The following is a 26,005-nucleotide window of genomic DNA, read 5'->3' on the forward strand; positions in this document are numbered from 1 at the left end:
ATAACAAACGTTTCTTTAAAAATAATTTCCGGTAAGTTTTATTCCAGGAAAAATTTTGATAGGACTGATATTTAAGTCTGTCTGTCTGTCTGTCTGGATGTTTGTTACCTTTTCACGCCATGATGGCTGAACTGATTCTGATGAAAATTGGAATTTAAATTAAGTTCGTTGTAACTTAGATTTTAGGCTATATGGAATTCAAAATACTTTATTTAAAAGGGGGGTTATAAGGGGGCCTGAATTAAATAAACCGAAGTATCTCGCTTATTATTGTTTTTTCTTAAATGTTACATAACAAAAGTTTCTTTAAAAATGATTTTCGATAAGTTTTATTCAAGGCAAAATTTTGATAGGACTGATATTTAAGGATATACAAGAGTTTTAAAATAACAATACAACACATTTCCGCCGCCGCTTCAGATTAGAGTGTCGTTGTTCAAAAACGGCCTGCTGATATACCCACACATTCTAAACACGCGACATGACCACAGATGTTAAGGCGTGAATAAAATAAGCTTAACAAAAAAAAAATATGCACAGTAAGGTTAACATAAAAATGATCTTCGTACACAATCAACTTTATTAATTTGGAGTGATTTATTAAAGGATGCATTCAAGACTAATTCAGAGAAATGTTAAACGAATTATCTTTGCACCAAATGAGTGGTCTCTGAACCAGAATGATAGCATTTTAATTACTTAAATAGAATTTAAATTAAGTAGCATATTAAACGATTTATCCTTCTATCAAACACGAATGTTCCCTGGACCCAATGTTCTATTTTAATTATGTAATTACTTTATATTTATTTCTAATAAGTGCAGCGGAGCGCACGGGTACAGCTAGTTGTTTAATAAGAGTATCGAAGGGGGGGGGGAAACTACAAACTATGTTGAATCACTCAGTGTACATGATTTTCGTTAGTTAATGTCGTTAAATACTCCATAGATTGGTCCATTTTGTTTTCAGACCCGTCATAGATATTGTGTTCAAACACTGTTATGGTAATAAAAATTGTGGATCTGTTTTCTTATATTGTTAGCTTATCGCAAAACTATCGCTGGAAAGAAGAGAGCATTGTACAGTCCCACTGAGTATATAAATTTATAGTTGGGTATACCGGTACCGTAAACGTTCACTACTCCTGTGGGAAACCTGACCGGAAAAATATGAGTGGCATACACTACCAAATTATCTTCCGCTTCGAGAAATGTCATAGAGTAGTATTTTCACTTCGTCATAAAATATTATATTAGGCCTATTAGAAAGTTTGAGGCTGTCATTAAAAGATGTAGGCGGTTGTGTCATAATAAAAGTGTTTGAAGTAATGGGAACGTTCCACAGTACTGAGAGGACACCGGCGTAGCTCATTCGGCTGAGGCACTTGACTGTCGATCCGGTTGGGTAAAACCTCGGAAAAAACTCAACCAGGTTCTCAGTCCAAGCGGGAATCAATGTGTCAATTTTTGTAAATTAGGCATTATTCTTTGTACTACTCCTGATCCAAATACGAGTATATTAGAAGCTGTACCTATTCTTATCTTCTGACTATGTGCGTATTGGGACATTAATAGAAGTAGAAATTGAAAGGAAATTTGCTCCCATACATCTGCGGCAAGACGGATCTTCTGGCACCAATTTAACCTTAATATTAGATTATTTTGTTCTGAGTAATTTTCTTTACACTTGAGACATTTCATAAAGATGTAATTATTTATAGATATTTCTCTGAATTATACAAATGTTTTGTAACCATGGTTTATACAAAATTATCCGTTATTATTAGAGAATATGAGGATCGAACAGCTCAAGTAAGTATATATATAAAACTATATTCTGTGCCACAGATCTATCTGTCTCTTGAATATAAATTAACGCAACTTCAGTTCTGAGGGGAAACAGCTATATCATACTTTTATTCTTTCCATATAAATCGGTATACAAAATTCAAATATGAAGAATAATTCAAGTATTACATAGGAAATAAAATTTTACAACAAGTATGTGGTTCTGATTTCTTTCAATGTTATGAATTTAGAAAACTCTTCGTTCTTTTTTTTTTTCGAAGTCAATAAGCAAATAGTTGTAGCCTTATAATATTTCCCTGAACTTTGCACAATAATATCTTATCTTTAAAATTAAGTAGTCGAAAAATTTATGTTCAGGAGTATTATAAACTACTATTTATTTGCTATTACAATTTGCTGGTTAGTTTGAAAGTTGAAAAACGTTCTAATGAGAAGGAAATATATTATACAGTTTGATTACGCACTTTTAACACTTTGTATCACCTAAGAATTTAGTTATAATAACAAAAGAAAATATTTTATAACTAAATTCTTAAAGGAAATATGTCTTCCGCACACGTATATTATACAGACTGTAACTGAATGACTTTTCAAATTTTGTGAGGATGTAGAGTGTGATATGGTGAAGATTTTTCACCTAAGAACCCATGACCGGAAATGAGAATTGGAATATCTACAGCACTGTGAGGTGTTGCTTTTCCTGTTCTTGAGATGGCGAACTTTCTACATATTCTGTAAAACATGTAGGCTAATAGAATAGTTTGACAAATTTTATTGACTTTCACATTTACAATAAATGTTCAAAGTGACGACCGTCAACTTCGTTACATAGCGTGCAACGACGAGCCATTTTCTTTTGTCTTATTCTCTGGAAGATTCAACACTACCTTCTTATGGTAGCGAACGCGTCAGTAAGTGTTTTACTGTTTATACCGGTGTTGCGTACACAATAGCCTTCACGTACCCCTTAAGAAAAAGTCAGGATGGGTGAGGGCAGGGGAGCGCGCAGGCCAAAGGACTGGACATCCCCTTCCATTTATTCTCTGCTTGAAGATATCTGTGATATATGCGCGGACCAGGCGATCGAAGTGCGATGGAGCACAATCGTCCTGGTATCACATACTAGCCTACTGAATGCTTGGAAAATTCTTCATTACAAGAGCAGGAAAAGCAACATCTCACAGTGCTGTATATGTTTCAATTCTCATTTCCGGTCATGAGTTTCTCGGTGAAAAATTTTCGCTATATAATCCTCTACATCTCCTCAAATTTTGGAGAAGTAATTCAGTTACATCCTGTATAAATTGAAGAATTTTATTCCTGATGATCAAACAATCTTTTACTTACTTACTTACTGGCTTTTAAGGAACCCGGAGGTTCATTGCCGCCCTCACATAAGCCCGCCATTGGTCCCTATCCTGAGCAAGATTAATCCAGTCTCTATCATCATATCCCACCTCCCTCAAATCCATTTTAATATTATCAAACAATCTTTTTCCTTTTTAAAATTAAAATGTAATCTCTAGTTAGGAATGTCGTAAAAGTTACTCTATATGCATTTTAATAGTCTCTATAAATAACAAATAAATATTACTTTAACATTCCAGTATAAAAATCCATTTTGAGATAAATTCGTCAGTTCATACAAACAATGAAAGTAACCGACTAAATTAAATCCACATATAACATATTAATCTCGGATACTTCGTTTTTGGAAATAAAACATTTCAGTGATGTGATTAATTATAATTAAACTTCAAAAACTTAAATTGTTCAACATTCCTTGTCACACACAGTCTTATAGTTTGCATACAGTTGACAGCATTACAAAAACGTTGAAAGCACATCTACATAAAGATACTTAAATCTGTTATGCTAATCATTAGATGACTCACAGTTTAATGTTCATATTGAGGTAGGATTCACAATAACAATAAAGTTTCATATGATAGTCTAATATGCAAGAACTTTGGTTTCCGTATGAATTAATTCGACTAACGCTACCTACAACTTGAACATTGTCATTTTTTATTTGGTGACGAATAGTACCTTCAAACAATGCTCCGCCTGGAGTGGTCTGAATAACTATCACATAGTCCTTCAGCCCTCCATCTTTAGTTTCGTTGTACAGATGTTGAAGAGGAAACTGAACACTAGCACTTTTAATATCTTCCACTTGAAGTTGCGAACACTCTCCATATGGCTTTAAGAGGGCATTAAGGTGCTCAACTAATGCTGAGGACATTTTCTTAATAATAGAGTCTTCAACTGATAAAACCTCACTTCTCTGACACGTGCACCAATGTGGTTCTATTCCAGCTTCACTACAAGTTCGAGATTTAGGCACAGGGAGAAAAAGGCTAATGCCTCTAGGTTTCTGTTTTGAATTATCAAATTCTGTGCTCCTTTTCCGTATTGATTCCATTTCAATTTGGTCAAGATTCAACAAGTCTGTTAGAGTTTCATACATATCGAATGGTGTGGTAAGATGATGTGTATTTTTTCGTAAATTAGTACTAGCAAGAGGATATTTGTTTCTGAACCACTCAGGAAAAATAAAAAACACAAATGGAAGTCTTTCTTCCAATCGTCCCTGATAGGTTTCACGAATTGCTCCCCATCGAATTCCATGATCACTGAAGAAAATTAATACTGTACGATTTAGGGATCCTGTTTCACTTAAATTATATAGAAATTGTTCATAAGCACCATCTCCTAGACTGGGGAAATTGAGATAATCATGTGTCAGGCTTGTACCCCAAAAGAATCCGAAGAAATCTTTAGAAGCCATAGTAATTGCGAGTTTTGATATATACTGTAGCAATACTGAAAGAGACATCTGGGATCCTATGCATAATTTTGCGTTTAATTTCTTGTTAAAACCTATATCTTTCTCACTTTGCATTAAATATGATCTTGAATAGTAATCAGTCGGTTGTTTCGAAAATCCACGCTTCACATAATTAAATAATCCTATATTTGTAGCATCTTCCCCGAAAGCTGTTCGATATCCGGCTGCACTGAAATTCTTCCACACCCAATTGCACTCATCGAATACGGCGTTTTTATTCGGCCAACATACATCTTTCAATTCTTTTTCAGAAAGACCCGAAAGAACTGGAACTAGATTAGGAAACGTATTATCTCCCACCTTGTTATAACCAAGCAGTTCGATAGCTTTCATGTTTTGAAGAATTTTCAAAGTTTTAGGCAACTGTCGATGAAAATTCATACGTGAAACTGCATCCATCCCAACCAGCAGTACACTCACACGTTCTTTCTCTTCAGTTGAGGAATTTTCTCTTGCTTCTTTGCAACGTTTCTCCACTTCTGGCTTTAAAGGAATGAAGGCGTGGTAATTTGTGTAGATATTCCGGCTGTCGACAGAACATAACACCTTAACAAATTCTTCTTGAATGGAAACTGATTCTTTGAATGAGGTGCAATTGTCAGCATATCTACAATAAGAAGAAACAGTTAAAATTAATTATTATAAATCCAGTTCTCATCTTAGTAACTTACTGTGCTATATTTCATTCCTACGTTATTTTGTTGTCAACTTTGTCGTCTGGTTTTTTGGGCTTGGACCTCCAGAATGGTTGATAGCAGCAGTCCAGTTGATCTAGATCGCTGATATTGAAGAACGGCAATGCAGACTTCACGATGAACAATGACGTAAGGTTAGAATCAACCAATAGCTGGTGTTTTTCGTGACATTTCAAAGGTTTCTCTTCATGTATGAACTTCTGAACAATTGGATCGAAGGGATCCAAATCTGGAATCCGACATCCAATCGTGTCAACTACAAAGTCGGACTTCATAATAGGTAGAATTTTATCTGAAACAAAATAAAAATATTTGCGTTTTGTTATTGAAGGCGTCCAACAATTCTGTTCAATTTCAATGTGACTAATTTGAGCAACATTTAGTGAAAAGTATCCTGTAACTGCATTGCAAGAACTTTTGTTCATGTTATCAAGTTCGATGTTGAATACTACCGTGTTTGTTGAGCCTAGGTTATAAATACTGGGGGATTTGTATTTTGCTATAAACTTTGCTGATAATCAGTCCTGATGTAATCAAATTGTTGAATAAATTATTTATACATAGATCCTCATCTTCCTCGCATTTGGGCCGTTGAGAAATGAACATTGTGCGCAACTTCGACGATAGAACTTGATATTAATTAATACGCCTTTCGAATGAGAAAAATGTGTCCGCCTGTATTATTCGTAGTTTCCTTGGCGCACTTTGTTGTATACGTACCTGACATGAGAGTGTATATGTGATACCGAATATCAACACCAAAATTTAGGATGTACAGAATGGCTCCAAATAAGACTAAACCAATGTAGCCGACGGTGGAAATTCGTATCTTACTTTTCATTTTTATCATCGATTTGATTTCTTGAACCGGGTTCCTTTCGGAAGGCCGTAGAGACACCACCTATAATAATAATAATAATAATAATAATAATAATAATAATAATAATAATAATAATAATAACAACAAAATGATTGTATAGGCCTATAGGCCTAGTGTTTAGTCAACTTTTCGAAGACAGGATTGAACATCGTGACATCAATAAAGGATCAATTATGAGGAAACTAAGCAAGGAGATAATAGGGTAGGGTGGCCAGTTCCTTTCCCTTCCATTGCATACATCGCCGACTAATAACAGTAATATATTTCACTAATCTGACTTCAGAATATAATAAATATATATATATATTTATTTATTATATTCTGAATATATATATATATATATATATATATATATATATATTCGTATATATATATATATATTCGTATATATTCGCTGATTGTAGAACGAACTTTTATCTTTATTGGGGAAGCATTGGTTCAAACTATTATAGATCAATTTTTTGTACTTTGTACCAAATTGAATGAGAAGCATATTCAGTATGGAAGGGGCGAGTACAAAAGACCGATTATTTAGTCTTGACAGCTCAGCGACGCGAAAGAGGGGAAGTAATAGGAGTAGTGGGGAGAGTTCCGGAGTAGAGATAAGGGCGAGCGGTCGGTACAGCTTAACTGTACTGGAAACACAATGCTATACCACATGCGTGATATCCGATCGCTCTGACTGCAGGCGACAGACTAATCTCGACATCCCTTGGCGTAACTTAATGGACTCGCCTGACCCACACGCACATTGCCGGCGACTGGCAGGAATAAATAATCGTACTGGGTATTGTGAGCTAATATCTATAATTCTACATCAAGCCGTTTCAGATAACTGGTGTACGCTTGGAAACAGGATTCGTTTAGTACGGCGCCGTTAGAAATGTGATGTGGGCAACCAACGTCCCTTAGTGGTAATTCAGCGCATCAGATTTCGGAATTAAAATCTCACCACTTATACCAGGAGTTCTTGAACTTTTTGAGACCACGTCTCTCGTCACATGTTACATTTTCCTTACGACAGCCCGCCTCTGTAAAGAAAAAATTAAATTAGATTTGGTGATTTTTTTTTAAAAGAAGCTAGTATTTTACATTATTTGCTTGTATTCTCTTCAATTTAAAAATACTTCAGAAATACATGTTCAAGCATCCCCGATACCAAGAAATTAGTCTTGAGTACGCCATGTCTCTCTTTGTGTTCAACCTAGATCAAAATATCGTAACAATAAACGAAAAAAAAATACTGGTAAGCAAGGAAAAGTCAACAGTTAAGAAATAGACTTTTGGATATTCAACCATATTCTGGAATGTTCGGAACTACACATAGGTTCCATTATCAGGGTAGATGGTATGACAATTATAACATCCCAGCACCATACGTCATATTGGCTTTGCACGACAGCTGAGGCTAACGATTGCATATGGTAAAACTACACAAATGATACTGTATAGATACTCATTTATGAGACCCAGTGATTAGATTTTTCTTCTCTGTGCTAATAATATCGTTAATTAATTTGATTAATCTCGCATAAATTATTTGTAGTTATTGTTTATATACATTTATAATAGGATGTCGATGCCATTCCAATGTCTCATTTTACTCCAGGAATTAGTTTTCTTATAGTCTATAAATAAGAGCGAAGTATTATCTAGTCGCATTGCGAAAGGACAGAGAACATTTCAATTTGCAGTTTTAGAACTCGCGACGTCTCTTTTGGCGGCCTTCACTTGCCTTAGCCATCGAACATCACACGAACGATCTTCTAGAGTTAGTAGGATTTGAAAAGGGCGCGTCAACTACTATGGCTATTTGCGCTCTTAGTCTTCTCGACTCCAGCTCACTGCGAAAGAACAAAATTCCTTTCAGTTTGCAGGCTTACACCTTCCGTCATTTCTTTCTCCGTCCTGCGAGCAGTTTGATCACATTGCCCTCCCCTCGCGTATGTGGTACCTAAGCGGGTACGTCTTTTCCCCTTTTCTAGAGCTCCTTCAGTGAAGCAGTGTAACCCGGAATGAGACAAGTGGCCAACAAGCTTGGAGCTCACATAATCAGTTTCTTTTAGTCCCGAACCCTTTGCGACGACGCGTTTCGCGTTCTCCTCCCATTTCTCCTCTGTTTCAATTCAAAAACCTATGGTCAACTCAATGTTGCCAACCCTATGGAAGTTTCCTTAGATTTAGGGAAAACATATTGCAATGTATGAAAATAGGGAAACTAGGCTTGATTCTAGGGAACATTTTTTGAATCGTGTTTTGAGATTTTCTAGCTCATAACACTCGTTTCCCGATTGAAAGCGTACATCAAGTTTTCTAAACATTTTCATTTGAATGAAGTCAATTCTAAAAACTTGGCGTAATTATGCCACATTCTATTCTTGGCAAAACATGTATGTCAAGTGCTTCATTAGCAGCTGAATTTCTTTCTTGTATAAAAAAAAGATAGATAAATGACATTGGCAGGAAATGGCGATTATTGCATAATACTACTATTCCTAATGCAGGCAAATATATGTATGGGGAAGCTTTTTGGAGGAAATTACTCAGGTAAAGGAAATAACATTAAGATGGCATTTCCACTCCTTGTTAATCTTGTTGGGTGTATTGTGATATTACCATACTCTACTGCTACTGTAGAGAGGGTTTTCTTATCTGTTAACAATATGAAGACAAAGACAAGGAATAAACTTGCCTGCTCAACAATAATTTCAAACCTACTGTAAAGTAGGGAAAAATAGAAGTAGGTCTTTGTTACATGTTATATATGAAGAGTGAACTGCAAGAATGATGGATGTCACTTTCTTGTCAAAAATGAAACAAGACTGTCAATGCATAGCTTAAGACATATAGAATGTACATACAGAGTTATATGGCATTAACACTGATAGTCATTGTCCAGTAATGATCGGAAAATCACAGTGAAGCTTTGAGCGCTAAGCATTTCAAACTTTCAATTGCTTCTCCTGCAAAATGAATTCCAAATGACATCCATCATTCTTGCAGTGGACTCTTCATATACAAAAATGGCATGAAATAAAAAATCTGATAGCATGTGCATTCTGTTACTTACAAGATTTTGAGTTTTTTTGTATAAAATATAAATATACTGTTGAATAATACTGTGAAATTAGCCTGCTGAATTGCAATATTTTATTTTCCCTTAATATATATTGTAGTTTTTAGGGAAATTTAGTCCTTTTTAGGGAGAAAAGCGACAGCTAGGGAATTCCAGCGCATGGGGTTGGCAATGCTAGCTCAACTGCCTGGAGTAGTCAGACGTAACGAGGACGAGCAGAGTAGACGAACCCTTTGGTCATATTTATCTGATCTGATTACGGAACCTGTATATAAGTAGTTCCGAAACGTTGGAGATGTTTTTTATTGGGTTATTTTACGACGCTGTATCAACATCTAGGTTATTTAGCGTCTGAATGATTTGAAGGTGATAATGCTGGTGAAATGAGTCCGGGGTCCAGCACCGAAAGTTACCCAGCATTTTCTCGTATTGGGTTGAGGGAAAACTCCGGAAAAAACCTCAACCAGATAACTTGCCCCGACCGGGATTCGAACCCGGGCCATCTGGTTTCGCGGCCAGATGCGCTGACCGTTACTCCACAGGTGTGGATTTTGGAGATGTTAATTAATTTTCCAGCATGGAAAAAGAAATTGATAGACGAATAGCATCGGCATGGAGAAAGTTTTGGAGTCTGTCCTTCATCCTAATGGACAAGAGCCAGAAATTGCAGAACAAGAGACAGATCTTCAACAGCTGCATTGCACCTGTACTTCTATATGGGGCGCAATCCTGGTCACTCACCAAGAAACAGGCATTAAAGTTAGGAAGATGCCAAAGAAGAATGGAAAGGAAAATACTCGGAATAAGCCTGAAGGACAGAATCAGAAACGAAGAAGTACGGCGACGAAGCGGCGTAGAGGACGTGGTCACACTCGCTAATAGGATGAAATAGCGCTGGGGAGGACACGTGGTACGAATGCATCCTACCAGATGGGCACACACGGCGACACTGTGGGATCCAAGAATTGGCTGGAGAAACCGTGGACGACCGAGGACCAGATGGGGGGACGAGTTCAAGTTGCAGCTAGGAGGACTGTGGACCAGAATAGGACGCCAAAGAACACGGTGGAGGGACGCAGTCAACCAGTGCTAGTGAAATTGTGGACAAAGAACTAGGAATAGACCATCAGGTCGGCTCTTCTGATGGTCAAGACTTGAGCCACCCTTGCCCAAGCAGGAGGCCTTGCCCACTGGGGATTTACGGCTTTATTATTATTATTATTATTATTATTATTATTATTATTAATTTTCAGGACACGGTGGAATACCCAAAAATCTATTTCTGATCTCACTCACTGCGAAAGCCTAAAAATGCACATAAGCCAACAGTACTCAACAGCAATCAGCTACGGTATTCCCTCCAAAAATAATGACAAAGTGACCGTGATATACGTTATTGCATTTATTTAATTAAGGACGCGATCAATCAATTTTCAAAGGTGATTAAGAGTAACATGTATATGTGCATATGTGTGTATTTTTTGTGCTGTTATACGAAGAACTGTCATCGTCGGCTTACAAGCAAAACACATTAAGTCAAAGATATTACCTTTGAAAAAAAAAAAAAGTGTTTTGAAAGCTTTTAACAAATCAGAATCCTCAAAATATTATTTTTAGTAAGTTGTTTCTCTTTAAGTGTATTTAATGTCCCAATTCTAAGTTTATACATATACATCATGTAATGTACATTATAATATAGGCCTACACCTTTTTCTCATAAGTAATATTTTTTAGTAAATGTGTTTTGTTTGTAAACCGATGATGTATTGATAATATTTTGTGATGATGTAATGTGCCTGTTTGATATGCAGACATCTTTAGCCTTACAGTACATATTTTATGTCCTACAGTGTCATGTACTGATGTATTTTATCTTATCAAATTACAAAATTCAATTCTGGACATTGCCTAACACTTTAAGCGATTTTATTACCACGTTGATAAAAACAAGAAAATTAGAGATTTCATTGCTTTTCTTAGAAAATGTTGAAGTAAGTAATCTACAAAAATATACAATTAAACACTCTATCATCGTTATCAGTGCGACAACCTATTGCAAGCTTTGACAGCTGCTACATTTAATCTCCATTCATTCTTATCTTCCGCCTTACTCTTCCACCTTTGTACTCGCAGTTTGATCCACACCTGTAGAGTAACGGTTAGCGCGTCTGGCCGCGAAACCAGGTGGCACGGGTTCGAATCCCGGTCGGGGTAAGTTGCCTGGTTGAGGTTTTTTTCGAGGTTTTCCGTCAACAAAATATGAGCAAATGCTGGGTAACTATCAGTGCTGGACCCCGGACTCATTTCACCGGCATTATCAGCTTCATTTCATTCAGACGCTAAATAACCTGAGATGCTGATACAACGTCGTAAAATAACCTACTAAAAACTCGCAGTTTGTGTCCTACAATATTCGAACATGAGAGAGGCAACAATATATTACAGAATTCGTCTTATTTCATATAAAAAACTACACTGCTCAAAATAATTAGAGGAACACTTGTAATAAATTGAATAAGTTAATGTTTTTCGAAGCTGTGATCCTGAAAATTGGACAATATGTAAATTGGAACATTGATTTAATCTATGGATACAAATCTTAAAGATCCATGGCCTAAATACAGAATAATTACCTGAAATAACAAAAATGGAGAAATCTTTGATTATGGAAGGCACTGAAACTTCTAATTGGTAAGCTTTCTGACGTTGCTATAGCGACGAATGCTGATTATTACCTTGTTTATTAAAGTCTCTGACAAAATGAGGCATTTAAATGAGTTTGAAATGTAGATATTATGCTCTACTTCTTTTACGACAAGGTCAATCACTGAGACAAGTGGCTAGAGAGCTTGAGGTTTCTCCTTCCGTGGTGTCCAGGTTATGCAACAGGCACAGAGAGACAAGTAGTATTGTAGAAGACCTGGCCAGAGCTGTAAATGTAAAACAAGCCCCCAGGACGACAGATACATTGACCTATCTCCTCTTCGACAGTGTACAAAAACTGCAAGAGACCTGCAGAATGACCTCTATATGGCTTCCGGAATCCGGGTTTCAGACCAAACTGTAAGGATCAGATTAAGGAAAGAGAATATTCGTTCATAAAGGCTGTTAAAAACAGCGTTTGACAAATGAGCATAAGGCAGCAAGACTTACGTTTGCTGAAAACCATGCGGATTGGAACCTGAACCAGTGGCAGTCTGTGTTCTTCTCGGACGAATCCAGGTATCGTCTTACACGTTGTGATGGTTGTTTAAGGCTGTGGGTACGACCAGAGGAAAGATTTTCTGTAAGAGCTGTACAGGAAATTGATAGATTCAGTGGAGGTTCCATAATGGTGTGGGCCGGAATAATGTACAACAATTGTACGGACCTCATACTTGTTCCCCAGCGACTAAATGCTGTCCAGTATATCGAGGACGTTCTAGAAGAGCATCTAGTACCTGCTGTCATTGAAGTAGGACCTAGATTTCTGTTTGTTCAGGATAATGCGAGGGCACATTCTGCGGCTGTTACCAGGGATTTCCTAAGGGAAAATGAAATTGAGGTAATGGAGTGGCCAGCGATCAGCCCAGATCTCAACCCTATTGAACACTTATGGAGTTTTCTGGGTAGGAAAGTCAGGAACCGACATCAAGCTCCACAAACCCTGCAGAAACTTGGAGATGCTCTAAAGGAGGAATGGGAGAATATTCCCCAAGAGGAAATACAGAATCTCATAGGGAGCATGCCACGAAGGTGCCAAGCTGTCATCGAATGTCGTGGAGGCCATAGACGAATCTAGGCCTTTATAATGGGTGTTTAAGTTTGATAAGTAAGGACAAGATTCAATTTCTTATATAGTGCAATATTTTAAAAGTTGTTTGTTGACATTATTCATTTGTTTTTACTGACATAGAGATAAATGTGGCCATAAATAACCATAAATAATATAATTTATTAATTTCATGTCTCTTCCTTTATCCAATGAAAAAATATTTAAATAATTCATAGTGTTCCTCTAATTGTTTTGAGCAGCGTAATTGCAAAATATCCGCTAAAATCCTTAAGCAGTTAAAACATGAAGGGGTGAGAGTGGATGACAGCGAATGTTTTTACTAAGTAACTTTATAACTTCTTTACTGTGTTAACATTAGGAAATTACTTGGCTGATCAGTTTCGAAGTATTCATTGTCCGAAGCCTAGTGAAGGTCCCGCGCTATCTTCTGGTTTCCTATTGTGTTGTGTTGTGTTGTGTTGTGTTCATGATTGTGTCGAAAAGGATGTGTATTTTGAAATTCGCTTGAGTGTACAGGATGTGCTGTGGGTGTGTTTTTGTATGTTTATATATTTCGTATTTTTCTATTGCTGAAATTTACAAACATACAAAAAACACGCACAGTACATCCTGAACACTCATCTGAACTTCAAAACACACACCCTTTTCGACACAATCATGAACACACCCTAACACAATAAGAAAGCGGAGGATAGCGCGGGATCTTCACTAGGCTTCGGACAATGAAGATTATCACTTTGAAACTAGTCAGCCAGGTAATTTTCTAATGTTAACACAGTAAAGAAGTTATAAAATTAATCAGTGATTGTGTTGTTGTTGTTTAGTCAACTGTCCGAAGACAGGTCTGAACCTCACAAGTGATACCAAGAAGGCTTCACTTATGAAACAACTAGGCCAGGAGAAATGGGGTAGAATGGCCAGTTCCTTTTCCACTCCATTGCATGCATCGCTGATTAGCTACATATTACATTAGTCAGACTTCAGTTGCATACAAACAATAATTATTGTTCTTCCTCTGACACATACCGTCTAGTGAGATGTAGGTACTGCCTGGTAATAGAGGTACATATCAGTCAGAACCTCAATCAGAGGATATCAGTGATTATGTAAGTGTTGAAAGTGTATATCAAACAATGAGCAAATATTTTCATAATAAGGCCGAACAAACACGATAGGCCTACTTACTGCAGAACTAACATCGGCGAATATCGAACTTCGTCATACTGGACAAACTTGCATCGAACATAGCTCCTGTAATGTACGACTGTAATATAAATCAGCGAATATTGAACTTCGCTATACTTGACAAACTTCATAGCGATTGTAGAGCCCGATCGCAAACTCATGACACCTGCGCTAAAGACGAATTGGCAAGTACATGGACTCCCCCAAGAGTCTTGCTGGGGGGGAGGGGGGTTGAACAGTACGCTCTATGAGTTAGCAGTAGTCCGCACACATAAAACCTCCCACTCCGAAGCCTAAGAAAGAAGTTCGCGCATGTTGGTGCCACGAGTTGGCGTTCGGGCTCTAATGCATGACGGTACTCCCAGTACTTTCAAATCCTGTTCAGTATTGTTGTCCGGCCATCTGATATTAGGACGTTCAACTCCTCTCTTACCATCAATTTTTTCTAATGAGACTTTACTGCATGGACCTGTCTCCTTCTCTTTATACAGGTGTCCCAGCCACCTAATTCTTGATGTTTTTAATACTCTAATGATTATATCAGTGTCACCGTAAGCCTAATGTAGTTAGTCCTTGTATATAATCCGCCAGCTACCATTTACACATTTATATGAATTTAAAAATATAATATTATTTTCTCCTTTAACATTATTTGTAGCAACATTACTAATTGTCTAAAGACAAGAAGAAGAACTATATTTGTTTAATAATAACTTAATTTTATTATAATGTCTGAAAGTAGAAAACTTGCCGGTATTTCACTTTCACAATTAAAACGAATAATTAGAGGGAACAAGAGCTGAAGGAAAAACACAGGACTGAAAAACAATCAACTTCCCAAAGTAAATGAACCAACTGAAGAATGTAGTTTCGAAACAAACTTTTTTAATTGAACAAATCCAAAGCTTTCGGAAAACGAAATTGTAAATGCCATTAAGTTACTCTGAAAATATGCATATGTTATTTAATAATACCTCATTAACAAATCTCAAATAATATTGTAATATGCTTGGCATTTATAATCTTCGTACCAGTCAGCAATGCAAAATTATTCAAATAATTTTCACTGTACATAATGCTTATAAAGTATAATAATGGAACTGATCATTTTATAGAACTGTGAGGCGAACGTAGCGGCAGAAATTATAATGACGCTCCTTATCCCGGTTTTGTTCTGTAAATGCTCTAGCTTAGTATATATGTATTTATTGCGTAGTGAGCAACGGTTGTGATATATAGAAGTCCATCTGCACTAGCATACTTCAAACACGCTTCGGTTACATCACTTTATGTAGAATTGTATTTTTTTGTGATGAAAATTGTTCTAACCGAAATAAAATGTAAATGTGTACCTTGTGGTAATGTACAATACAACCAATGGCAAGGTGTGTTGCATGAATATTATAAAGAAATATATTATCGATAGGCCCTATACCTTTTTATAAATCTATAGCGACATTTCTATTTTAATTGTTTTTTTTTTGCCTTTCTATTGTGTAATTTTTAAATTTACAGTGGCTTTTTAATGTTTTAATTATACTTTCTTTCTTGCTCATTGTGCACTTTTTAAAATTTACAGTGCCTTTTTTACGTTTTTAATTGCCTTTTTGCCAGCCTCTTTAAGTAGTATTACTGTTTTTTATGTACAGCTTTTAATGTTTTTAATCCTTCTTAAGATTAATATAATTTTGAAGTCATAACTCATAAATTAAATGACATTTCTAAGCATAAGAAATATAATTTATAAAAGTTGAAACAAATCCGCACAATGACTATGAAATAAATAGTTTTGTATTATGAATAAGAAGATATTTATCTTCCGTACATGGGACTGGGTGTCTGTTCTTTGTCATGTGTTGTCCTCTATTGTCTCAGCAGTGATCTTGTGCTGTGCTGACCGCAAAGGGGAATGTCCCCCAGTCACGGACAGCTCCCAGTATCGGAAGAACACAGTTCTTGCAATGCTCGGTAGATGACAAACGGCAACTATGTAACGTTACAGAGTATTTGTTGATTCACTGCATTCGACAGGTTTTGAGACACGTGTTAGGCTTCTACAGCACGTTATGTGAGTGTTTTAGTGTGAGGTTATGTTTTCCAAGTGCTACAGTATGTCTTATTTTCTACACTTTCAATTGTCTCTTGAGGTGATCGTAACATTAATTGTTATATTATGTAGTTATTGGGTTGTATATTAAAAAGGTTACTTACTATATAATAACCGGTTCTGACTTGCGATAACTATGATGTGGAAGCGGGAAATTTCAGTTCAGCGCGCTTGTCACTAATATATCTTTTCTCCCACTATCGGACAAGATAATTTCATTAAAGATTAGATTTCATTGCCTATTTCTTATTTCAAGACTTTTGTTCTGACGTAAAAAATAATAAAAGAGGCAAATGGAAAGAGAATAATATGAATTGTTCTTTACAGAATGTTATGGAAAAGAGGATCACTATCAGATAGGCAGCTGCTCATGTCTCTGTTCCTGAAAGTACCTTAGGAGACATAGTAAAAAAAGGTAAAAAAGGTAAAGGTACCCCCGTAACATGCCATGAAGGCACTTGGGGGGCATGGAGGTAGAGCCCCATGCTTTCCATGACCTCGGCACTAGACTGAGGTGATGTGGTCGGCACCACGCTCTGGCCGCCTTTTACCCCCGGGAAACACCCGGTACTCAATTTTATAGGAGGCTGAGTGAACCTCGGGGCCGTTCTGAAAGTTTGGCAACGAGAAAAAATCCTGTCATCACCTGGGATCGAACCCCGGACCTTTCAGTCCGTAGCCAACTGCTCTACCAACTGAGCTACCCGGCCGCCCTATGAGACATAGTAAAGAACTAAATTAAGCGAATTCAATTACTACAGTGCAAATCTGGCAAAGGGAATGGAATCATAAAAGAGAACTATCGACTTTAACATAAGATGAAATAGAATGCATCATCCGTTTGGAAGCAAATGATGAATCCTGGGTACAATGAATTTTATGTGCAGATTAGGCGCATTCGAACTGTACCGATTCAGATAACATTGACTGTTTTGTATGTGATCATTGTCAGTAAATCCAATAATTGCCCCACATAATCAGTGTTGTGGTATTTTTGTATAATCAACATGCTTATGTATTGCTTATTGTTTATAAATATCAAAAATGTCTACTTCCGATTCAAAATGCTTTCATGCTAATGATTCCTTCTTTTTAATTGCTTGTATTTGTTTTAAGTTGTATAACAAATAGTGTTTACTGTATGTCCGATACTGGGATCCATTTTTTGCTGTAACTATAACGTCAAGGTTGTTTAACTGTAATTGTTTATACAGGGTGTTAAAAAGTATCCAATATTTTAGGAGGTGATAGTATGCATCAAAATAAGAAAATAATGTCTAATAAACATTTGTCCTACGACACGTACTTTCTGAGATCTGAACACTTTTTCATAGGAGGTGCTCAATGTGACGTCCATTCATGACAATGCATTTTCTGCCCTGCAATATAACAGACTACCAGATAATCAAAACGTAGTTGACATCCCTGGCATGGAATAAATGATACGTCGCAAGGAAAACTGAAAATAAAAGTCTGGTTGCGGATATGAGCGGGTTCAGCAGAGATGGTGTTGTGAATTTTCGTAATCAGCATGTGTAGGCTGATAAAAATCTCCATGCAGTTGAAGAAACAAGGCATCAGCATCGATTCTCAATCAACTTATGTGCAGGCGTTCTTGGTGATAGATTAATAGGGCCATACATGCTATCACAGAGATTAACTGCGGATCGTTATCAGGACTTTATTATTAACGTATTAAAACAACTTTCAAAGAGTCCGTGATTTCTTACCCCGAAGGGAAGAGGAATGCATTGCCATGAATGCACGTCACATTGAGCACCTCCTATGAACAAGTGTTCAGATCTCAAAAAGTATGTATTATAGGACCCATGTTTATTAGACATTATTTTCTTGTTTTGATACATACTAGCACCTCCTAAAATATTGGATACTTTTAACACCCTATAATTTGTCTTAATTGTAGGTAATTAAATTCATGGAAATTGTGAGAGTAAAAGTCAATTGATCATATTTGCAGTACTATTCTTGCAATCAGTTACTTAAATTTTCCACAATTATTGTTGAAAAGATTTAAGTGTCCGGCACTGGAAGACTTTCCCCTATTATTTCCCTACATAGCAATGGATTGTAAGTTGGTAATTGGTATGAAATTAGGAAGTGAAATGAGGCAAAGAAAGAAATTATTATATTGATTACCGCTAGTTCATGCGAACGCTGAGGTGGTTACGATGGACAGATGAATTGCAGCATAACTGATGCGTTTTGTTAACATTCCTTCCATATTCAGATCGCATATCTTTGGTCGTCAACCTGAAACAGACTAGATTAAAAAAAAAGTTATTTTGTTTAGGGCTAAATGCAACAATAGTACTTCATTTAGAAGCAAGTACATAAGGAATTCTGATGTGTAGAAAGTGAGCTTAACCCTAGAATGCTATCTCATTAAGTATGCTAGTTCTGTATTGCTATTGATAGACCTACGTAAAAATGACGTAATAGGCGAAAAAGAAGTTTTTGAGCTCTATATTCGTTTCGGAATGTAATATTAATTTTTTATTAGTTTTATTTGTTTAGGCCTCTCTTTTTTGTTTCTCATTTTTATTTTCGTGAGAGTAAACTTAACATGAAATACAAAATCATGTGGACCTAACTGCAACAAAATATTTCTGAATACAATTTTTATTAATTTTTTTAGTTTCACTTGTTTTTTGTTTCTAATTTCTATTTGTATCAAAATAAATTTACAGGAAAAAAAAGAACATACATATCTAACTACAAGAAAATATTGCTTTCTTTAGTTTTATTTACCTGTTTGGTTTGTTTTTTGTTTGAGTAATTTTTACTTACATGAAAATCAACGAATTTTTATTAATCTTGATACTAGTGCAGCCCTAGAATGCACCCGCCTATGTAAAAACATGTTTGATACAACATATTGTGGTGAGCGTTATCATGCTACCAGCGAATAGGGATTATATAGCGAATGTTCCTGTTTTGTTTCTCTATGCGTCGGCGTTTAGTTCCACTTTAAAGCGCTAGAGGGTAGCGTAATCGAGCAAACTCTAAGATAATAATTGAATATAAGAATTGAGACATGGAATCCAAACATCGCCTACCTTATTGCATAATCCAGTAACGCTCTGCTTCAAATAAATTCAAGTTAACAGCTTCTCCTTATTCCTCAGAGATAAACTAGCTGCAATAATATTTTTTTATGTTTTATATATAATAAATTATATTTTGTTTTTCCATTTTCAGCGCTATTAAATCATTACATATTTTAATTGCTGATGGGGTCAACCTCTCAACTCTCATTATGAAGGAACTCTAGAGTTTAGACATTACAGATAATGACGGATTTATTATTTCATCGGTCCAATTTATTTTGAGTACATAATGTACCTGTATGTATTAATTGTATGTCTGTTATATTCGCTGGTCCACACCTGTCGAGTAACGGTTAGCACGTCTAGCCGCGAAACCAGGTGGCCCGGGTTCGATTCCCGGTCGGGGCAAGTTACCTGGTTGAGGTTTTTTCCGGGGTTTTCCCTCGACCCAATATGAGCAAATGCTGGGTAACTTTCGGTGTTTGACTCATTTCACCGGCATTATCACCTTCATCTCATTCAGACTCTAAATAACCTAAGCTGTTGATAAAGCGTCGTAAAATAACCTACTAAAATAAATAAAAAATAAAAATATATTCGCTGTATCGACTGCTAACTGGTGTGATGTCAGCGCCAACTCTACAGGAAAAAACAGAATCTCACGCTCAAGCTGGTTTGAAGGTCATTGAAATCAGTCCTGCTACATAAAAGGTACCGACGCGAAGTGTCCATACTTGTAATTCCCTATACGCTGGTGCTACTATGTCCAACTAATAAAGTACATTTAATTTGATAAAGATAAGCGAGAACAGCGCAGGTAGGAAGAAAACCTTTCTCCCGTAAAAAAAAAGTCTGGGAAATTTGGCTTTAAAATTCGATTGGACTTTTATTACTGCTTTTTCAGCATAGGAATCCTCTTCAGCTTCATCTGGACGTGATTTGGTTGAATTTCGTATACTTTCTTTTCTTTCCTTCGGTAGCTGAATATGTGGTGAGTTTCACGTTTCATCTTCTGTTACTTCTTTTTCTCCTTTCTCTGTTTACTAGTTTCGATTGTTTCCTATAATTATTCTCAATCTTTCCTTACCTTTGATTCAGGTTCTGGCTGATATCTAGGCCTATATCTATTATCAGACAGTACATCTCACTTGACGATATGTATCAGAAGAAGAACAATGCATCTGAAGTCTGATTAGTGGAATATGTAGCTAATCGGCGATGTATGCATTGGAGGGGGAAAGGAACTGGCCACGCTACTCCATTATATCCTGGCCTAGTTGCCTCATGAGTGATGCCTTATTGGTGTTACTTATGAAGTGCAAACCTGTCTTCGGACAGTTGACTAAACAACAACAATCTTTCCTACTGTATCCTCCATTAATTTTTTCTTCTTGAGCTGTAACTTCATACCGGTATGTATCCTGGATCCTTGTTACTGTCACAAACTTCATCATCAGTCTCTACATTGTCTTCAGCACCATCATCTGAACTTACATCTATACTTACTTACTTACTTCCTGGCTTTTAAGCAACCCGAGGTTCATTGCCGCCCTCACATAATCCCGCCATAGGTCCTTATCCTGAGCAAGATCAATCCAGTCTCTATCTTCATATCCCACCTCCCTCAAATCCATTTTAATATTATCTTCCCATCTACGTCTCGACCTCCCCAAAGGTCTTTTTCCCTCCGGCCTCCCAACTAACATTCTATATGCATTTCTGGATTCGCCCATACGTTCTACATGCCCTGCCCATCTCAAACGTCTGCATTTAATGTTCCTAATTATGTCAGGTGAAGAATACAATGCGTGCAGTTCTGTGTTGTGTAACTTTCTCCATTCTCCTGTAACTTCATCCCTCTTAGCCCCAAATATTTTCCTAAGCACCTTATTCTCAAACACCCTTAACCTATGTTCCTCTTTCAAAGTGAGAGTCCAAGTTTCACAACCATAAAGAACAACCGATAATATAACTGTTTTATAAATTCTAACTTTCAGATTTTTTCACAGCAGACTGGATGATAAAAGTTTCTCAACCGAATAATAATAGGCATTTCCCATATTTATTCTGTGTTTAATTTCCTCCCGAGTATCATTTATATTTGTTACTGTTGCTCCCAGGTATTTGAATTTTTCCACCTCTTCAAAGGATAAATTTCCAATTTTTATATTTCCATTTCGTACAATATTCTGGTCACGAGACATAATCATATACTTTGTCTTTTCGGGATTTACTTCCAAACCTATCTCTTTATTTGCTTCAAGTAAAATTTCCGTGTTTTCCCTAATCGTTTGTGGATTTTCTCCTAACATATTCACGTCATCCGCATGGACAAGCAGCTGATGTAACCCGTTCAATTCCAAACCCTCTCTGTTATCCTGGACTTTCCTAATGGTATACTCTATAGCAAAGTTAAAAAGTAAAAATGATAGTGCATCTCCTTGCTTTAGCCCACAGTGAATTGGAAACGCATCTGACAGAAAATGACCTATACGGACTCTGCTGTACGTTTCACTGAGACACATTTTAATTAATCGAACTAGTTCCTTGGGAATACCAAATTCAATAAGAATATCATATAAAACTTCTCTCTTAACCGAGTCATATGCCTTTTTGAAATCTATTAATAACTGATGCACTGTACCCTTATACTCCCATTTTTTCTCCCATTATATGTCGAATACAAAATATCTGATCAATAGTTGATCTATTACGCCTAAAACAATGCTGATTATCCCCAATAATTTTATATACATATGGAGTTAATCTTCTCAAAAGAATATTGGACAAAATTTTGCACGACGTCAACAAAAGTGATATTCCTCGAAAGTTACTACCGTTAGTCTTGTCTCCCTTCTTAAAGATAGGAACGATTATGGACTCCTTCCATTGCTCAGGTACAATTTTCTTTTCCCAAATAGGAACTTACATCTATAATTTGCATAATAGTGTCAGGATCATTACGTAAGTTTTCATCTAGCTTACTTTGTTGGTTAAAACACACTTATTCGAAAATAAACTCACTGATATAAAATTTTCTATTGATACGTACGTAAATCTGACGTACACTTCCAAATATATAATATAACTCAGTTAAGCGTGTAAGTTACAACCTGCTGTCACGACTGATACTCAGCAATTGACAGATGGAGCGGTCGGTGGATGGAGGCATAGCTAGAAGGAGGAGGGGCTCGCTTAGCGGGAAAAGTAGTGGGGGTGAATTGTTCCCAGTATACGTCAAAATTACGTATGATGGCATTCTAGGGTTAAATTAAATCATCAAAATTTTAAAGTTTCAAACATTATTACTAATTCAGATATAAAATACATAACCAGATAGGGAGCCGATTGCGATCTTTAAAACAGAATAATAAAATTATTATTAATTACAGAAACAGATTACTTCAGACGCTCTGCTCAGCTTCCACCGTTGGATAAGATAAATGTAGAACGTAAAAGTTACGTGTAGAAGGAAAAATTAGTGTTTAACCTCTACGCGTGGCAGAAGTAAAAAAAAAAAAAAAAAATCTGAAGCCGTAAATGTATAGTAAAACCTTTTTAAATATTAGTGCAAAGAAAGACGGTAAATTAGAGTTTAATGTAACATTTTTATGCTCAATATGGTACCCTTTTTCAGAAATTAAAAATGACGCAATTGATTTATGATAGCTAGTATCGGATACGAAGAATTAAGCACACACAACCAAATTTATGGTCATAAATCGCTTTTCAAATATATCATGAACAATTATTTGACAAAGTCTTTATATGGTGAATTACATTTAATTCTAAATCAGTGATACCTAGTGTTGCCAACTCAGAATTCCATTTACCGCTGAACAAGCTTAAAAAAACCGCTAAACTGTAGTTGAGAAACTCCAGATTTTTCTTAACATATCACTTCCAAATTTGAAGTACAAACTATACAGTTTTAGGAACTGGAGAATTTTATAAAAATGTAGACTAAATTATGGAAGGTGTGTATCACTTCGTAGACTCTATGTTTTATGCAAAATCGTATAGACAATTAAATCTGAATATTTTGCATTCATTATATCACCTTACACCATTTACACCGAGCTTTCCAACTATCACCGGCAACTTCTTCCATCCAATCTTTCGACAGATTGTTTTTTTTTTTCACATCTCTAAACTTTTAGAACGTATGGAGTTATACGCGGCATATTTCTTCAAAATTTAATGAAGTAGCTCAAGAATATACTGGACACTTCGAAAACAATCGCATTCACAATCACACCAGTCGCTTCGCAATCTGATTTCACACTGAGCTGGAGACGTGCCTGCCAACAATGAGTCTGGTTTTAAGTTTTAAGTATGTCTGTGTTACATAACTTTGGTCGGCGGGAAAATGCACTCAAAGAAGTCGATTTTTCTGTTGTACCTATTCACGTAAGTCTAGTATTTTTTCTAGTTTTTGAAATAATAAAATTTCTTGTATTTTTAATTGAAAAGGGTCTTACGTTTACCAACATACTTGAATTTCATTATTATACTTATATTCAGTTAAGAATAAATTAAAAAGAAAGTCTCTCTTGAAAAATTAATTTTTTTGACTTATGTGCTTATTAAACTATAATGCAGAATGATAAATTAAATAATATGTCATAATATAAGTTAGCCTATCATAAATGGAAATAATAATTCATTTCATTATCTACGCTTTATGATTAAATATAACAATTCATTTACAAAAACAATGCATAGTCTGCATGATTAGAATAAAAATTTAAGAAACAAATGTGGCATACCTTATTTGTACAGCAATGATGAGGCAGGAAATGAACGTGGTTGTACCAAATCGAGTTAATATAAAACGTTGATATTTTATACTCGCCCACTGAAAAATTGTGATAATACCATATTAAACTCTGGTTTATGATTAATTAACATTATTGTCCGCAAGTACATATATAAAAAACAATTATGTCTTTACAAAAAAAAACTTTAAAATATCGTCTCCTTCTGCCGGAATCATTAAAAAAAAACGCCAAATAAATAGCTAGCCGCTGACGGTAAAATTCTGTAGCTGACCATAGTCCTGAAAACACCAGATTTAGCTACAAAACCACTGACTTGGCAACACTGGATACCAGTTGGATCAGATGCACTCGTTGGTTGTTGGCGGTGTAGGAACATTCACTAAATTGTTGACACTTTGTAACTGAACTGTAGATCAGAGGTTAGAAAATGCTCTCTTCCTGGTTCTGCTCTTTCCAGTCTACTCTTTTTCGTTATTGGATGGATCACTTCTCGGCGGTTCATATGCACGCCTTCTTCCACGTCACGTTGCCGTTCATTCAGTCTCTGATTTCAGCATATTTTCTAGCAAAAAGCTTCTCAACAATGCAATTTCACTAATCGGTTACTACTGTAGAACGTCGTCATTACACCACACAGAAGATGCACTCCACGGCGGTAGCCTCACTCCCAGTAATTCTTGGATTAATTTGTGTAAATTGGTGCAAAACCGCAAAACATTAACAACTTTATTTACGCGAGAACATAGCAACGTATATCACGCAAAGCCCTCTTGAAACGTACGTCACAGAATTTTGTTTCATAGCGTTCGACTCGTACCCTGCCTAAAGGGGTTACATTTCAAAAAGATCTTAACTATTAGCTTGCAGTTCTTGGAGTTTGACTAGTGCTTTCAAAAGCACACAAACTATTACTAGTAGTAATGAAATAAATCAAGCACCAACGAGTCTATAGAAGATGGCGAAGTGAACGCAATATTCTACATGTTGCATAATTTAGAATTAATTCTGACTATATAGAATAAAATTATAATAGAACTTACTGCTTTATTGAATAAGGAACAAAAGAAAAAACATGAACTCCGCTTTGCAACAAAAAAAGAACTTTGCTACCTATTACATATGAAGCTTGACTTGCATGTTTTATCTTGACAATGTTTGTAGCAGATTAGATTAGATTGAAAGGAATATCGGAACCTTTGAAGCTATTTCCGTTTCTGAACTATTATTCTTGGAAGTCACTTGATATGGAAAATTCCAAACTCAAGTACTTTTTGGCATATAACATAATAATTATATAGCCTATCTAGGCTTTAGGTTATCCAGAATAATCTGGTATGTTTCATTATGATATTGACAGCATCTGCCTTTTTCAGTACGCAGTGCCATGTTAGAAGATTAACAACCCATCTTTGTTTCTCTCAAAATATAGGAGTACTTCTCTCATACTGGTTTGAATATCCCCGCTACGGAGGACTTAACATGCTTCATGCCTTTGGCACTCACCACTCCAGATATTTTCATTTTGAAAGGTGGTGTTGACCGATAAGCAGAAGTGCATTTTATTGATTAACGTTTTCGGCATGATATGCCATCATCAGATCATAAGAAACTATCACTTTATACATGCTTAATATTGGTACAACATAGGTTAAATGCAGTATATTCAAGTAACAATAATAATGGTTACACTTAGCTATATAGGCAATGCTCGTTGATTGGATATTTCCTAATTCAGCTGTTAGATTGAACAATGTGTGAATATCATTATATCATAATAT

The 26,005-nt window shown here is 36.0% G+C and overlaps 1 protein-coding gene across 15 annotated transcripts; it reads right to left on the reverse strand.

Moving 5' to 3' along the window:
* Positions 1-1,691: 1,691 nt before the first annotated feature.
* Positions 1,692-25,377, reverse strand: LOC138710816 (uncharacterized). Of its 15 annotated transcripts, none has more exons than XM_069841943.1 (6): positions 25,268-25,377; positions 18,536-18,659; positions 7,188-7,266; positions 6,076-6,256; positions 5,353-5,647; positions 1,692-5,267 (listed from the first exon to the last, which is right to left on the reverse strand). In XM_069841943.1, exons 4-6 carry the CDS (start codon positions 6,203-6,205, stop codon positions 3,701-3,703), a joined length of 1,992 nt encoding a protein of 663 aa, XP_069698044.1. In that variant the 5' UTR covers positions 6,206-6,256; positions 7,188-7,266; positions 18,536-18,659; positions 25,268-25,377; the 3' UTR covers positions 1,692-3,700. The 15 variants fall into 15 exon arrangements, with proteins under 15 accessions (XP_069698044.1, XP_069698046.1, XP_069698045.1 ...); XM_069841945.1 differs by lacking the exon at positions 25,268-25,377 and adding an exon at positions 22,499-22,601; XM_069841944.1 differs by lacking the exon at positions 7,188-7,266.
* Positions 25,378-26,005: the final 628 nt, after the last annotated feature.

This window comes from Periplaneta americana, chromosome 12 (genome assembly GCF_040183065.1).
Source record: "Periplaneta americana isolate PAMFEO1 chromosome 12, P.americana_PAMFEO1_priV1, whole genome shotgun sequence".
Taxonomy (NCBI): domain Eukaryota; kingdom Metazoa; phylum Arthropoda; class Insecta; order Blattodea; family Blattidae; genus Periplaneta; species Periplaneta americana.